The sequence below is a fragment of the Neovison vison genome, chromosome 10, assembly GCF_020171115.1.
Source record: "Neovison vison isolate M4711 chromosome 10, ASM_NN_V1, whole genome shotgun sequence".
Lineage (NCBI taxonomy): Eukaryota > Metazoa > Chordata > Mammalia > Carnivora > Mustelidae > Neogale > Neogale vison.
In genome coordinates, this window is record NC_058100.1 from 59,152,833 (window position 1) to 59,170,201 (window position 17,369).

A 17,369-nucleotide genomic window follows, 5' to 3' on the forward strand; every position below is an offset into this window, starting at 1 on the left:
TTCACAGAGTTATATAATCATCACCACCATCTAATCTCAGAACATTTTATCACCCCAAAAAGAAACACTATTGGCAATCACCTCCCACCTCCTACGCGCCTCCGGCAACCACTAATCATTCCTATTTCTGTAGTTTTTCCTGTTCTGGACATTTTCACAAATCATCCAATCTGTGGTGTTCTGTGTCTGGATTCTTTCATTTAGCTTATTATTGTCAAGGTTCCCCCATGTTGGAACATGTTTCAGTGTTCCTTTTTTTTTTCCTGAATAATATTCTGTTATATGGATTCAAATTTATTCGTGCATTAGTTGGTGGATATTTGAGTTTGCATGCTTTTGGCTATTATAAATAACAATGCTGTGAACTTTTCCTATACAAATTTATATGACTGCTGGTTTTCATTTCTCCTGGGAGAATTGCCAGGCTGTGCCTAATCATTTAGGCAGTATATGTGAAGACTCCATTTTCTCCGCATCATCATCAACATTTGTTATTGTCCTTTGAAAAAAATTTAGCCATCCTAGTGGGTGAAGTGATACCTTAATGTAGTTCTAATTTGTATTTCCTTAATAACAGATGATGTTAAGCATATTTTTATGTGTTTACTGGCTATTTGTATACTTTCTGTGGAGAGGTATCTATTCGAATCCTTTGTCCATTTCCAAGCTGGGATGTCTTTTTATTGTTGATTTGTAACAGTTCTTTATGTATTTTGTGGAGTCAAGTCCCTTATCAGATATATGCTTTGCAAAGATTTTCTCCCAATCTGTGGATTAGCTTTTCATTTTCTTGTGTTCTTTGAGACAGAAAAGGCTTTAAGTTTGAAGTCCAATTTATCCGTTTTTCCTTTTGTCGCTTGTGTGTGTCATGTCTAAGAAACCTTGCTTTATCCAAGGTCACCAAGATTTACTCCTATGTTTTCTTTGTAAGAGTTTTGTAGTTTTAGCTCTTTTCTTTTAGCTCTATGGTCCATTCTAAGTTTTTTTTATATAGGATGTGAACTCATTCTTTTGAATGTGGACACTCAGTACCTAAGATTTTTTTGTTTATCAAAAGACGCTATGGTTTTTTAAAGGTTAAGACAAACAAATCTAGATCTTCTGGCAGAATATCCCTTGCCGTCTTTACCCAGTATCTGTAGCGCTTATGCATAGCCCATGCCTAGTCCCCTGTAGGGAGACTGAGGCTTTACACCGTCCTTGTCTGTAAGCAGCCCACCTCCCAGTTTGTGAGTGAGCGTGCATACCTGAAAAGTTAAACTCAGTGCTGTGTATGTTCAAAGATGCCTAAGTATGAAGAGGAAGCATCATGAAGGAAGAGGAATTGCCTGAACGGATGGGTAGCAAGCATGGAACATGAAGGGAATTCTAGAATGAAAGCCCAGTATGATGATGAAATGTTCAAACACGGGAATAGAGAAGTGGCCAAGATCCATTTGGCTGATTGTGGTTGAGTGTGTGAGCGGCAGTAGAAAACTAAGTTGGAGAGTTAACTGGTGCTCACTTCATTAAAAGTACTGAATTAGAAGCTTGAACGTTTGGTCTTTATTTCCAGGGCAGAGGGTTGCCATTAAAAACTTTGGGTAGCAGAGAAGAAGAATTTAGTAGGGGAGAATACTATGGCTTTCCTTATAAAATGGCTGAAGAAGAGATTAGAGAGAGTGAGACCAACATAATCCAGGAGGGAGATGACTAAGGCCTGAATTACTAATGGTACCGTTTCCCACGTCACCCTCTGTTCCACCACTGCCGTTAGCCTGGCCCGTAACCTCTCCCTGCTTCCCTTCCCATCTTCCAGGAAGATCACCTCTCCCCCCACATCTCCTACATGCCCTCCAAGCACCCAGTATCTTACACTTTCATGTTATAGAAGTGTTGTGTCTTGATGGAACCTCTGAAATGACTCCCTCAGTTTACAGTGAAGAAAGTAAAGACCAGAGAGGGCAAGCAGTTTATTCAAAGTTAGTCTATTCATAGCAGAATTAGGAAGAGTAATACCGGCTCTATGGGAAATGTGACCTCATAGCTTTAAATATGAAAAAAAAGAGAGAAAGATGGGTAGGGGAAAATTCTTGACTTGACATAACACCAAGTCTTAATTTAAGACTGGTTCAGGCTGGGGCATACTCATTTATTTCATGCTAATTATTTTTAAAAATGGCTTCATTTTTATTTTATAAAACAAGCTAATTGAGTGTAATTTTAAAATCTGCTTCCTTTCAGGTCATGTGAAAAGTGGCAAATCTGTAGCCTAAGCCATGGTCAGAAAAGAAGTCAAGATCATACCTTCTACTGAACATGTATTTTATAAAAGACCACACTTCCTTCTAGTATTTATAAAAGCAAACTTAATACGCCAACCGACGTTAAGAAAATCGATGTGGGGTTTTATAAAAAGGTTTAAGTATGAAATTAAATCACCCTTTTCAAAATTTTACCCTATTCAGCATGCTTACATCCAGACGCTCTGGCCTTGCCTCTGCCCCAAGTGCAGGACCCTGTGAGTCCCACATGCTCTTTCCAGAGAGCACGCGGGTGCAAATCACTCACCAAGGCTCTCCGCAAGCCCTCCCATCTGCACAGAGAACCTAACAATTTTCTGTGTAACTGAGGCAGGACATTTCCATTCAACTGAGGAATTATATTAAAAAAAAAAAAAAGATGTATTAGTTAGAAAAAATTCGTTCTTCCTTTCTCAAAAGAAAACTGTAGAACACCATTCTAGAGCAACGAAATAATAAGCTATTACTTTTCACATCCAAATTAAAATTTACCTGTGAGGTGGCATTTAGTCTGTTAGTGAAACCTCGTTTCTTTAACTTCCACCTCCTTGGTCTCTCTCTCTCTCTCTCTCTCTCTCTCTCCACGCATGTGCGCACGCACACACACACACACACATATTTAGATTTACCTAATCTGTAGGTTTGGCGATATAGAAATTTTAGCAGAACTCCATGGTATCTTTTGTTTTTTTCTGTTTTATATTTTTTAGGTTTTAAGTATCACTGCTGGTTTCATGTTAGTGATTTGGAATGTCTTTTTTCCCCTAGTTTATCTGAAAGCCCCTGAACCTCCCATTATTCTGATTTTGTGGAAAACTTTTCTAGAAAGAACATGTTTAAGAAAAAACCCCATGTTTATTTGTTGTCCTTATGACTTCCTTTTTTGTCCTTCCCTGAAAGCTGGTTTTTCCTTATAGAAGGGAAAGAGAAGAAATAGGGAATTTAGTAATTCCTTGTCGGCTGACATTTTCTCAACCATGATTTTTTGGTAACACTTTTAAATTTGTGTCACAGATTTTTAAGTTTTGAGATCATTTTTATGCATGAGCACTTGAGTTTCAGTTGCCTTAAGCAAAAGAACAGGGCAGTAACTGTCACTCCCCTCTGGTAGGCCCAGTGGTGCTCTGGGAGCCCTACGAAGAAGAAGGTGGTTCTGTGTTTGCTCCATCCTTCTCCTGCTGTGAGAAGTCCATTACCTTTAAGCACTGCAGTAATTTGGGACAAGGCTAGTTGCCATTTTTACTGTTTCTGCTCTAACTCTCTGTTTTCTGAGCCTCGCTCTTGAGTATGACGTGACTTCCCAGGCATGTGGTCCCGGTAATTAGGGTGGATTCCTGAATCTCACTTCAGAGATTCCTAGGTGAGACTGAGGCACTTACGGAGATTTGGGTACAAAATAATAAACCCCTCTCTTTTTTATCTTTCAGTCCTTATCTTCAAACTTCCTAAAACTTGTAATGTATATAGTCATGCTGTCTTTTGGAATTCCTTGATTGGCACATTTATGTCATTATGGTTCCTTTACTTCTTCTTTTTTTAATTATTTATTTATGAGAGAGAGAGAGAGAGAGCGCACGCAAGCACAGGTTGGGGAAGGGGCAGAGGGAGAGGGAGAAGCCGGCTCTTCACTGAGCAGGGAGCCTGATGTGGGGCTCAATCCCAGGACACTGGGATCCTGACCTGAGCCATCGGCAGACACTTAACTAACTGAAAACCACCCAGGTGCTCTTGGTTCCTTTACTTTTTTTCTTTTTTAAAGATTTTATTTATTTATTTGACAGAGAGAGAGAGATCGCAAGTAGGCAGAGAGGCAGGCAGAAGGAGGGGGGAAGCAGGCTCCCCGCTGAGCCGAGAGCCAGATGTGGGGCTTGATCCCAGGACCCCGACACCATGACCCGAGCCAAAGGCAGAGGCTTAACCCACTGAGCCACCCAGGCACCCCAGTTCCTTTTCTTTTTTAACAATCTCCTTTTCTAACACCTTCACTAGTTTCTGTAGTCTGAATGTGCTTGTATCCCCCAAAATTCATATGTCAAGACCTAATCCTAATGTGATGGTGTGAGGAGGTGGGGCCTTTTGAAGGTCTCGTCTTATGAAAGACACCTTCAAACAGTTCGCTTGCCCCATGCACCATGCAAGGTTATAGTGAAAGGACATGCGTTGAGGAGATGGGCTCTCCCGACAGTGCATCTTCTGGCACCATGATCTTGGACTTCCCAGCCTCCAGAACTGTAAGAAATAAATGTTCATTGTTTATAAAGTATCCAATTGATGGTCTTTTGTTATAGCAGCTTGAACCAAGATGCCAGCTCCTGTTCTTCATCTTGCCTCCAGCAACAGAAGCTTCTCGAAAGTCACCCCTAGCTTACAGTTTTATATGCCAGGTATACCTCAATAAAGCTGTAAAAAGGAAAAAAAAAACCCCCACAATTCTGACCCTTGGCAAAGAAGTCTGTAACTCTCCACCCCATGGCCTCCTCTGTTCCCAGTGTTAGGTTCCCTCCTCCTTTGGGGCACCCATAGTGCTAATAGTAGCTACATATATATTCTATTTAATCGTTCACGTTTGCCTCCCCACATGAATTATGAGCTTTTTGAGGGTAGGGGTTTTGTCATGTTTTTCTTCATACCTTAAGCGCCTGTAAGATAGTAAGTTAATAAATAACAGTTGACTAAATTCTCTTTTGGTGCTACCTTATTCCTGGAGCTCACTAGACTTCCTTCATTTATAGAACTTATTCACCTTTTCTAAAAATGACTCCTGAACCCTCCTCTGCATATCTTGTTTGTGCCAGTGCCCCATTTCTACTCCCACTCTCCCAGGAGACTAGCCGCATGTACACACAGCATCATGACTATGTATCTAGTTTTCCCCGTAACTTTCTATTTTCTGACCTTTACTTTGGATTCCACATGACTTTGTAGTCATGTGAACCTGGTGATTACTAAGGGATTCCTGGATCTCACGTCAAAGGTTCCATTGATGTGAGGATCTGAGTTTTGAGAGCTATAGTACTTCTCGTGATCTGTCATTGCGTTAAAATACCCGTGTGTTTTGAGTTTGAACTGTTACAGGTAGCAGCAGATGTTTTCTGAACACCCACAGACTAATTTCAGTGTGCATACTAGTAAATCAAATCACATTATTTGAGAAGTGGTCAAGCAAAGGCTAAATTCAGTGCTGTGATAAACTCTAGACAGTGGTTTCTAAAGAATTCTGTATTTTCACTGGAAAAAAATGTGAAAAAATGGAGGACATTGAAATGACATCACTAAGAAAACAACTACTATCTGCTATCACTATTACTTAATAAGTGACATTTTAACATCAGAAAAGAAGCAAAGGTATGATCCATTGTAAGGCTCTGCTGTTTAAATTGAATAAATTAAGCTTAATTATGGACTTATATATTTTTCTCATTTTGCCATGTATGCTGGAACTTTTGTCATGAATCACCACTGGTTTATGGTCCATCCTTTGAGAACAACTGTTTAGACTGAGCTGAACCAGGCAGAATGCTATTTAGGTTAACATGATGCCCCGAGTTGTAAAGCACTGACAATATATTGACATTTGATCTGTGATACATTGTATTCTCCAAGTTGGCCACATCTTCTGCCCCACATGTTCTTCTTACAATGTGATCATGACCTTCCTCAGGCAGAGAGGTGGGTCTCTGTTTTCTCCTCTTGAATCTGGGCAGGCCTGTGATTATAGTGGAAGTAATACTATGTGATTTCCATAGATCATAAAAAGGGATTCAGTCTCCAGTTAGTTCTTTTGAGATGCCCAGTCTTGGGAACCAGTCTGTATGGAAGGACCCATGTGGACAGAAACTGAGGCCCCAACCCGAAGCCCTGTCTAGGGACAGCTAGCAGTCCCCGCCAACCTGCCAGCCATAGAAGTGAGCCATCTTGGAAGTGGATCCTCCAATCAAGCCACCACAGCCAGTGCTATATGGAGCAAAGAGAAGCCTTCTCTGTTGAGTCCTGTCAAAATTGTAGATTTCAGCTAAATAAATGATTGTTGTTGTTTTAACCTACAAAGCTTTGTGTCTGTTATGCTGCAATATATAACATACCAATTTTGGATGCTGGAAGTGAGAAATGGATATAACAAACCCTAAAATATGTGGTATTGCCTTTTTTGGGATTGGATGAAAGACAGAAGCCCAAAGGGTCTAAAAGAGAGTGTCAGTGAAAGCCTGCAGAATGTTTAAAGGCCTCTTGGACGTGATTAGTAGGGGTTATGAGAGAGGAAAGCGATAGTAGAAGCTAGAGAAAAGGGGCCCTTGTTAGGTGATGGTGGTAAGTTCAATCACACTGTTGTCTAAGTAATGAGCTTAATGGTCATGCTAAGGATTTTCCTAGGTAGTAGTCAAGTGCCACTTGGCTTTTTCTATGGCAATATGAGAAGAGAGATGAGCTGAAAAGAACAGTTCAGTTTTCAAATGAAATTTAAAAGAAATATAATGCAACCAGTACTCACTGGGTTTAAAAATAATATTGTTTCTCATGCCTAGCCTTTCTAGATGACAAAAAGTTCTCAAACTAGGAAATGGATTCTGATAAAAAGTAAGAATCTCAGGTGGGATTGTGAGGTCATAAGGCCTTAGAGATACCTAAGGTGGTGCCTCCTGGAACTTCTGAGCCTTGAGATAGGCTTTCTCAGTGCATCTAGGATGATGACCTCTATCTGCTGGAGGCAGTCATTGTCATAGCTAAACCACAATGCAAAGAGAATAGCTCTCTGTCAATAATGGTATATATCATGCTTAGAAGCCATCTGATTGGTCCTATCTGAGTCCTGTGCCCATTTCTGAACCAACTATTATATGGGGGAATGAGAAAATATGACTAACCAGCCTTGTCTCAGCCAGATAATATAGTCTATTTTCAGAATATGCAGCTGGGGGTAGGGGAAACATACTGGGCAGCCTCTCAGCCCTCAGCTCCTAAAGCTATCATAGTCTACTCAGCTGGCTCTACCAAAACTGGTGAAATATGATTTATTATTGCTTTTCTTTGAGTTCTATGGAAAAAATTATGAATTAAATTTGATCATCTCTATATTTTAGTTATATTCTATCTCTAGGAGAACTATGTAATCTAGAGCCAACTATGAATTTTGTCCAATTTTTCTCAAGGTATGAAGATTTTTCTAAAAGCCATGGAGAATCTGAATTTTGAAATGTAAAGCTTCATGAGACTTTCCTGTAGGGTCTAGGTGACCCAAGTGAATCTGAGGGAATAGCAGGATAGAAACTAGATAGAAGGTGAACGGGCATTACTCAAAATGATATGAAAGCAGTTGAGAGAATTCAAGGTGACCAGAGGTTCAGATAACATAAAGATGAAATGGGAGAAAGAGTAGTGAACTTGGTAACCAGGAGAGTTAAGGGTGGGCATGGGAAAGACTAAGGAATGGGTATCTCAAGAGACAGCCTGTGAATAAGATGGCTTTATTGGCTGAATGGTTTAAAAGAACCATACCAGACAACAACAAAATGCTGAAGGAAAAATTTTGGAGAATGGTATATGGGTACCAAAGGTGGTTGCTTCAATCAGGGCCAGACATAAAGCTGTTGACTAAAACTCTTCAGTTGCAAGTAGGAATTGGGACTTTGAGTTGAAACGTTCTTTGATATATAGTAATGGAGAAGATTGATTATAGAGTTTGTAATCTCACTACTGTGGTACTATTCTTGGTACCCTGGGGAAGAGTATTATACTAGTATGACGTAAGAATGAGAAGAATTTCATTGTCACAAAATAACCTCCTTGGAAGGAAACTATAAATTGATTAGCTGTTCATTAGTTTAAATCTGTACTGTGTTTTTAGTGATTAGATTTGAGGCAAAAATATATTAATTTTGACATCACAGAATTTGGGATACGTTTGTCCTCCTGTGAAGAGTGAGTAAAATGTTGTTTCTTCAAATTAAGGGCCAAAAGTGAGAAATTCCCATCAAAAAGGAGAGATAGGTAGAAAAAGAGAAAATGGGAAAGGAGGAATGAAAAAGTCAGATGGGAGAGCAGGTAGTGTTGAGGATTAGGGCTGGAGAATGAAAAACAATATATATTTAAAAACATATAAGAGGATCTTCTGTCTACATGGTGAATGACCATTTCAGCTATTATGCCAGGCAAAAAAATCAGTTAAAACAGTTGTGGGTATAGATACAGCTCCAGCATTAGGAAATGCAAGCTTCCCCGAACTGGATCACTTAGCTGCTTCTGGGTTGGGGGTGGGGATGTTATATGTAGCCAATCAGAGTGAAAGTAAGTTGGCAAGCAACCAATGGGACATAGGCATGGAAATAACTTTGGGTGTGATATCAGTTGGCAGTACTGTCCCTGGCAAACAGCCAGCAGAGCTGAGCATTTTTCTTTGTGATTTTCAAGAGCTTCATCTTGATTTCAACTCTGAACCAGCTTGGCCTTGGAAGACGGTAACTCTGGTCTTGGTAGTTTGGAGAACTTGATTTGAGCGTGATGCTGTAGTAACAGGTGGGGATGGCAGGAGGTGAGGATGCCAACCAAGGACGTGAAGGGCAATTTGAGGGACAGATGAAGTGATTTGAAGATGTAGCATTTTAAATCTCATTTCTGGCCCATTTCTGCTTCACACCAGGATCATTGTGGCTTGTAGTCCAAACAAGTACAAAACAAAGAACCAAAGATTATTGGGGATATTTCAGGAACCTCTAGGAATTTTTAGGTTAAGGTTAACTGCAGGGAAACATAAAACCAAATGAGTCCTTCTCAGGACCACCGCGTAGATTTTTGCAGGCTATGTTTTGCACAAGGGCGCCAGCTGAGGGTAGGTACTTGGACTGAAATCAAACCCATTATTTATGTGCCAAGCCACGTGCCCTGTCATTGGGAAGGGGAATTTTTCTAATTCACTTAAAGGCATTGTATGATAAAACCACAATTTTAGTCTTTTCCTTTGTTTTTAGGTTATTCATCCCACTTCTCCATCCCAACCTTATCTGGTGTGACTCAACTTTGACCTCATTTCCCATTTGGGGTTTGGAGGGGCCCAAGAGAGGGCAAAAGGGACATGGGACTGACGTAGTAAAGGGGAATTCCAGAATGACTTGTACCCACAGAGGAAGAGGTACCGCTCCAAAAAAGTTCAGTTGATCGAATATTATGGAGAGTGTATTATGGGCCACATATTGTGTGCACAGTCTTAAGGAAAAATAATAACCAACCCTGGGCCTTGAGAAACTCACTATTCAATGAGGAAGGCAAACACACCACTCATACAATGATTATGTGCAGAAATCAGTGCTGTTGCTCCCCTAGTATATGTAGAAGTGTGGAGGAAGTGTTCTTGGTGTTCCTATGACATGCTCTTGGAGCAAGAGGTAGAAGAGGAAGTATCAGTGTGTGCTTCGTGACAAGAAGAAAGGTGCTCAGATCCAAGTGTGGTACCATCTTAGGTAGAAAGAATGTGGATGCCGCGCTCATTTTCTTCTTTTTTTTTTTTTGCGTATCCTAACAGGTTAGTCTGTGGTGGTGAAAATAATAACTCCTATATAAATTCAGCAAATTAGGACTGAAAAAGCAATGCCAAACACGAACTCTTCCTTCTGGGTGCAAGGAGAAGGTAGCAGACCTGACTTACTCTGCGGGCGCTCAGCCACTTACACCGTTGTAAATAGCCATTTCCTGATGCTTGTGTGTTCCACTGTTGTTTTGGGAGGTAAGTGCTTGTTTCTAAATGTCATCTTTCCTCTGCTCTCTGAACTTTTTTCAGGGCAGAAAGCCATCACAACATCATCAAAAGAAGTCTGGTGGAACTGTAAGATGTGAGTGAACGCTGGCAGGGTAGCTTCATTTAACTATCAGAAGCATCAGTACTATGTTCCTTCCTTCAGGGGCATGTGCTGAGCACAGCAGAGTGGTAGGCAGAAGGGGAGTCAGACTCCTTAACCTCAAGGAGTCCTCTCACTGGGAAGACAGGAATTGTGATGCAGTGGGGTTGGTGTAACTGTCCGGTAGTGGCCTAGAAAGCCTCATGCTGCCTGCCTGCCAGGCCCAACCTAACCAACATGTATCTGGGATGAGGACAGGGCAATGGGGGCAAATAGGACCCAGACATTTGTTCCACAATGTGCACAGTCGTTGCAATTAGTTTTGTCCATTTTATTATGGCTTTTGATGTGATTTTACTTCAGGGAACATCCCCCCCACTCTAACACCTAGTGGGGAATTAGGAGAGACTTCACAATTAAGGGACTCTTAAATGATCATTAAGAATTCAATAGGATGGCTCAGTGGGTTAAGTCACTGCCTTCAGCTCAGGTCATGGTCTCAGGGTCCTCAGATCGAGTCCTCAGATCAGGCTCTCTGCTCTGCAGGGGGCCTACCTCCCTCTCTCTCTCTCTCTCTCTCTCTGCCTGCCTCTTGGCCTACTTGTGATCTCTCTCTGTCAAATAAATAAATAAAATCTTAAAAAAAAAAAAAAAAGAATTCAATAGGAGGGGCACCTGGGTGGCTCAGTGGGTTAAGCCTCTGCCTTCAGCTCAGGTCATGATCTCAGGGTCCTCTGATCCAGCCCCGCATCGCACTCTCTGCTCAGCAGGGAGCCTGCTGCTCTGCCTACTTGTGATCTCTCTCTGTGTGTCAAATAAATAAAATGTTAAAAAAAAAGAATTCAGTAGGAATGGTGAATGTCAGTCACACGGATGAAATACCAGATTGAAAAACACAGGTACTTTATTCCCCCAGTTCAATGCTAGTGATGAGGGAAAGGTTTCCAGTGCTCTTTAAAACATTTTTCTTTGGGGGAAAAAAGGTCAGCTGCTTTAAAGTCCTTTCTGGAATTGGGAATACTATAAAGAAATGATGAAGCAAATACTCGTCTTCCATTTTACTTGTCAGAGAGTAAAATCACCTCCTCTGGGGCAAGCCTTGAAAACACACACTGAGGACTTTGGTCCCCTGTGGTACTAGGAGGTGCTGGTGACCATGAATCTCACCAGCTCTAGATCCTTAATGATTACATAGAGATAAGTGCTCAGCAGTAAGGGGCATTGCAGAAATAGTTGGAGAAACATTTCTTCAGCCCTACACAAAAGAGTTATTCAATAAATATGCACTAATTCAGCTGGAAGACAGGAAACGCAGAATCTGGAATGCCAATGAATCTTGCCCTAGGCATAAAGTGATTGGATTAAAGTCCATACATTGCTTCTGGAAGGAATGAGCTGAATAATACTGAACAGAGGAGAGAGTGGCAAGGTAAGAAAATGCACGTAGACAATAACACAGGTCTCCTGTGACTTGTCTGGTGAAGGCAGTTTCCCTCTAGTAGGAGCTCAGTTGAAAGTATTTCTGACTTTTAGGAAAACTATAGAATATATGTTGCTGTAGTTTAGGATAAATAATTACTAATAAAAGGTATACCAGGTAGATACGACATTTGACTTTTTTTTTTTTAAGATTTTTAAATTTATTTATTTGACAGAGAGAGATCACAAGTAGACGGAAAGGCAGGCAGAGAGAAAGGGAGAGAGGGAAGCAGGCTCTCCGCTCAGCAGGGAGCCTGACGCGGGACTCGATCCCAGGACCCGGAGATCATGACCCGAGCCGAAGGCAGTGGCTTAACCCACTGAGCCACCCAGGCGCCCCCGACGTTTGACTTTTTGTAATCTCTCGTCATCAGATCCATAGATCCTCTTGTACAGTGATCATGATATGCCTGTCAGTGGGCAAATGGGAAATTGTTGGAACTTCAATATTTTCCAGATTCACCTGTAAGAAAAGCTTCATTATGTGTTTAAGAGACAGCATTTGTAAGAGCTGTCAATTGTTTTTTATATGATGTGACACTCGGAAGTTTAAAATGAAATAGAGAAAGGGGATATTAAATGTTTTGAAACTATACATTATGTCTAAATAACACATACATGTATTTCTTCAGGATTTTTGAGGACCTATTTAAGGAGTTCTGAAGTCACTGTCTTGATAATTCTTTCAGTGTCAGGGTTTGTGATAGGACAACTGGCTCACAGTTCTTTTAAGGTATGTATGTACCTTATGTATGTGTGTACAATAATAAGTTAGTAAAGAACAGAGACCAAAATCAAGGTCTACTCTCACCCCGTCTGTGAATGTATGGAATTAAAAAAAAAAAAAAAAAAAAGGGAACAGCTGGTATTCCTGGGTGGTTCAGTTGGTAAGTGTCTGACTCTTGATCGCAGGGTTGTGAGTTCGGACCCCGGGGTTGCACTCCACACCCACCTTAAATAAAAAAAAAAAAATTTAAAAATGTGAACAGCTACTGAAAAAATTCATCTGATATTATAAATTTTGAAAATGAAAAACCATACAATAAAAGACATATAAATTAGAGGTCCCTAATATTAGGGTCCGTAATCAAAGGAGCAAGACTGATACAAAGCGGAGGTCAAGCAAAGCTTTATTTTGCGCCAAGCATGGAGAATCATACTGACCAGTCAGGGCTGTCTCTTGCAAAGAGGCGACCCCTCCCAGCCTCACAGACTAACTTTTATAGAGGTAGTTTAGCCAGGCTATATACAGGTGGCCAGTGAGATTGCAATACACAGAAAAAAACTGCACAGTCATGCTAAGTCTGCCACACACAGAAAAAAACTGCTAGGTAACATAGGGGTGGTCAATTGAATTTCAATTTACCCTAGTAGATATATGTGCGCCCCACTGATTGGATGTCTTCACCTGGCCTGACCTGTCCTTGTATCTAGGCTTTGCAAGTAAGTTCCTCTGGGAGGGGCGGGGTCAATCTATGTTTACTGCAACAAAATGGCTCCCTCTGATTAAGTAGGTCCTTATACTTAAGATAAGACATTAGTATGGAAGTGAGTAAAATTGGATTGCATTTTGGGTTCTTCTTTGGGAGCCTTGCTCTTGTTTCTTTCCCATGTCCGTACACAGGCTTCATTGTCTGCAACACAATGCAGATAATGATAATGTAGAGACATTATCAAAGGCAGCTGTTATTGTCATAATGAAACATGGTTACTCTTTCCTAACTGCTAGATTCAATGCAAAATGTGTCATATAATATATAATATAGATAGATACAAGAAACATTTTCTTAATTTACTAACTCTTGATTTCAAATGCATAACGTGATCAATAACAACTTGTCTCCCCTTTTCTTTTCTTTTTTTTTTAAATTAAGATGATGCTTATATCTGTCTAGGATTTTTAAAAGCCTCTTGTTACTCTTCTGAAACACTACTATGTAATGTTAGTAATGTTAGTAGCATTACTACTAACACCTTTTGAGTGTTTACTATATGCCCGTTTCTCTTTAAAGTGTTTTGTGTTTATTAGTTTATTAACTTATTATTTATTCTTTTTTCCAGTTAAAAATGTAGCTGTTTATTTTAAAAATGTGTTTTATTTGAGTATGGTTGACACATCATGTTACATTTGTTTTAGGTATCCAAAATAGTGATTCGACTTCTGTGTTATGCTATGTTCAACTTCTTAACTAATTCTTGAGTTAATTCATTCACTTTCACAGAAACTCAGTGGAAGTAGGTATTCCATCCCATTTTACAGATGAGGAAACTGAGGCACAGGGAGGTTAAGTAATGAAGAATAAAGTATTAGTTGAGTCCAAAACTTTTAAATGTACAACCTTCACAATTTCTGTCTTACATACACAGTATGTGCTATTATCTATGTGTTATTTTTCTCTACTTGATTCACTGAAGGACTTTATTGTTTTCTTTAAAGATTGATTTATTTATTTGAGAGAGAGAGAGAGCACCAGTGTGAGGGAGTGCAGGAGACAGGAGGGCAGTGGGAGAGAATCTTAAGCAGACTCCTGGCTGGCAGGGATCCAAACTGGGGCTCAGTCCCACAACCCATGAGACCCCAACCTGAGCCAAAACCAAAAGTCAGATGCTCAACCAACTGAGCTGCCCAGGTGCCCCAGCTCACTGAAGGAGAAATGAAAAATCTTAAGCAAATGTTTGTGAAATCATAAGTACCTGTGTAAGTTTCTCTTCTCTGTTTCTTAATGCAAATTAGAATAAATATCTAAGAGTCAAATAAAAAAATACTTATCTGTGGATACCTAAAGTCATATCAGGGATCACCAGTGGCAGGGGTATCACTTGTGAAAATGCTGATTACAGTACTTATCACAAACAATGTTTATGTAGCCCAAACTCACACAATTCTCTGGTGAACAGAGGACTGTGCATGCACCTCATCTGGACAGTCAGATCAAGAAATCTACAACCCGGGCACCTGAGTGGCTCAGTGGGTTAGGCTGCTGCCTTCAGCTCAGGTCATGATCTCAGGGTCCTGGGATCGAGTCCCACATCAGACTCTCTGCTCAGCAGGGAGCCTGCTTCCCTTCCTCTCTCTCTGCCTGCCTCTCTGCCTACTTGTGATCTCTCTCACTCTCTCTGTCAAATAAATAAATAAATAAATCTTTAAAAAAAAAAAAAAGAAAGAAATCTACAACCCCCTCAGGACTGGTCTTGTAGATAATTGTAGATAGTTGCAGATTAGAATATACTAAAACTTACAATGATTGATATCACATCAATTTCTAATACCTCAAATTACCTACCACTGATTTTTAATACCACCAAATGGCAGCCAACTAATTTCTTATTTGTTCTTGTTACTTTAGGTGTACCAAATTGTCTACCCTCTTCTAAGAACACCAAGCTTTTCACTTTATTGTTATTTTGCACCTATAATTATATTTATGGCTGCTTTGGATGTGGACTTTTATATCCTTAAGAATGTGTTTTGGCAGGTAAGAACACAATTTAAAAAGATTATGGTCAATCTTGCTTTATTTATTTATTTGACACAGAGAGAGAGAGAGAGAGAGAGAGATTCCAAGTAGGGAGAGAGGTGGGCAGAGAGAGAGGGGAAAGCGGACTCCCTGCCCAGCAGAGTCCCTGAGATCATGACCTGAGCCAAAGACAGAGGCTTAACCCACTGAGCCACCCAGGCACCCCAATCTTGCTTATTTATGTTAGCAGAAAATATGTTTGTCTATAAAGAAGATTAATCATTGGCAAATCTCACAGTTTAGTTGTTCTCCTTATTTTGTGAAACCACTAATTAAAAGGGAGTGAGGGGTAGGGAGAAGGAATAAATATTTGCTGAGTGACCACTGTGATGAGGCACTGAGCAAGTATCTTTATTTTGTATGTAAACAAATTGCAGTTCACAGGTCACAAACAAGGCAGAGCCTAGATTCTGATCTCCTATCTGACTTCATCTCAAATATATCTGTAGATTTGTCTGTTGTCACTGCTGACATTGTTTTACTTGTGGCTTCTCTTAATCATGGCTTGTCAGATGATTTTACTCTTTCTTTCAAAGAACACATTTTCTTTAGTTTTATTCTGTACTTTTTCTAACACCTTGAGTTAGAGGCTAGTTGATTGATTTTTAGTTTTCTTATTTTTTTGTATTTTGTACACTTAAGTTTTTAAATTTGCTGTAACTACTCTTTTCGCTTCACCATGTTTTGATTTTTAGTGTTTTTTTGTTTTTGTTTTGTTTGGGGGGGGGAGTGCACACACACCTGTGGGTCTACACACATGGCACTGGGGGAAGGGCAGCTGGAGAACCATAAGCAAGCTCCACACCCAGTGCAGAGCAGCAAGGCGCTCTGGCTCCCAATCCTAAGATCATGACCTGAGCAGAAATCAAGTCGGATGCTTAACCAACCAAGCCATCCAGGTCCCCCATGATTTTTAGTGCTCTCATTATCATCCTGAACCTACCTAAAACTTTTACTATACTTTTCCTTTGGACCATTAATTTTTTTTTCCCTATGTGTGGAGGAATTTTGTTTGTTTTATTTATTTATTCTTAAAGTATAGTTGACATACAATATTATATCAACTTCAGGTGTATATCCTAGTGATTTGATAATTATATACATATGAAAAGCTCACCGTGATAAGTGTAGTTACCCTTTATCTATGGATGCTGCTTTGGATGTGGACTTTTATCAAAATCATACAAAGATTTACAATATTAATGACCATATTTTCCATGCTGTACTTTTATCCCAGTGACTTATTTTATAACTGAAAGTTTGTACGTCTTAGGCCCCTTCTACTATTTTGCCCATCCCCCCACCCCTTTCCCTTTTGGCAACCTTTAGTTCGTTCTCTGTATTTATGAGTCTATTTCTGGCTTTTGTTTGTTTGTTTGAGATTCCACCATGAATGAAATAATACAGTATTTGTCTTTTTCTTCTGGCTTATTTTACTTAGCACAATACCCTCTAGGTTCATCCATGTTGTCGCAAGTGGCAAAATTTCATTTTTTTTATGGCTGAGTCATAGCCCTTTAAATATATGTGCCAGGGTGCCTGGGTGGCTCAGTGGGTTAAAGCCTCTGCCTTTGGCTCGTCATGATCCCGGGGTCCTGGGATCAAGCCTCACATCAGGCTCTCTGCTCAGCAGGGAGCCTGCTTCCTCCTCTCTCTCTCTCTGCCTGCCTCTCTGCCTACTTGTGATCTCTGTCTGTCAAATAAATAAATAAAATCTTTAAAAATAAATAAATAAATAAATGTGCCATATCTTTATCCATTCATCTATCGATAGACACTTAGGTTGCTTTCATATCTTGGCTATTGTAAATAATGCTGCTATAAACAGGGATGCATATATCTTTTTGAATTAGTGTTTTGTTTTCTTTGGACAAAAATACCTAGAATGTTGAAAATAGAACTACCCTATGACCCAGTAATTGCACTACTGGGTATTTACCCTAAAGATACAAACATAGTGGTCCGAAGGGTCACGTGCACCTGAATGTTTATAGCAGCAATGTCCACAATAGCCAAACTATGGAAAGAACCTAGATGTCCATCAACTGATGAATGGATAAAGAAGATGTGGTATATATACACAATGGAATACTATGCAGCCATCAAAAGAAATGAAATCTTGCCATTTGCGATGACATGGATGGAACTAGAGGGCATCATTCTTAGTGAAATAAGTCAATCTGAGAAAGACAACTATCATATGATCTTCCTGATATGAGGAAGTGGAGATGCAACATGGGGGAGTTAAGAGGGTAGGAGAAGAA

The 17,369-nt window shown here is 40.0% G+C and overlaps 2 protein-coding genes across 2 annotated transcripts in view; both read left to right on the forward strand.

The window, feature by feature from the left end:
* ANKRD45 (ankyrin repeat domain 45) overlaps positions 1-2,709 on the forward strand; it is a 50,232-nt gene extending 47,523 nt beyond the window's left edge. The window contains exon 6 of the mRNA XM_044267387.1: positions 2,224-2,709. Coding sequence (XP_044123322.1) covers positions 2,224-2,255 — 32 coding nt within the window. The 3' untranslated portion in view covers positions 2,256-2,709. The remainder of the gene's footprint in view (positions 1-2,223) is intronic.
* Positions 2,710-9,860: 7,151 nt separating this feature from the next.
* Positions 9,861-17,369, forward strand: part of SLC9C2 (solute carrier family 9 member C2 (putative)) — a 101,216-nt gene continuing 93,707 nt past the window's right edge. The window contains exons 1-3 of the mRNA XM_044267389.1: positions 9,861-9,996; positions 12,220-12,320; positions 14,935-15,063. Of these exons, the coding sequence (XP_044123324.1) occupies positions 9,861-9,996; positions 12,220-12,320; positions 14,935-15,063 (366 nt within the window). The remainder of the gene's footprint in view (positions 9,997-12,219; positions 12,321-14,934; positions 15,064-17,369) is intronic.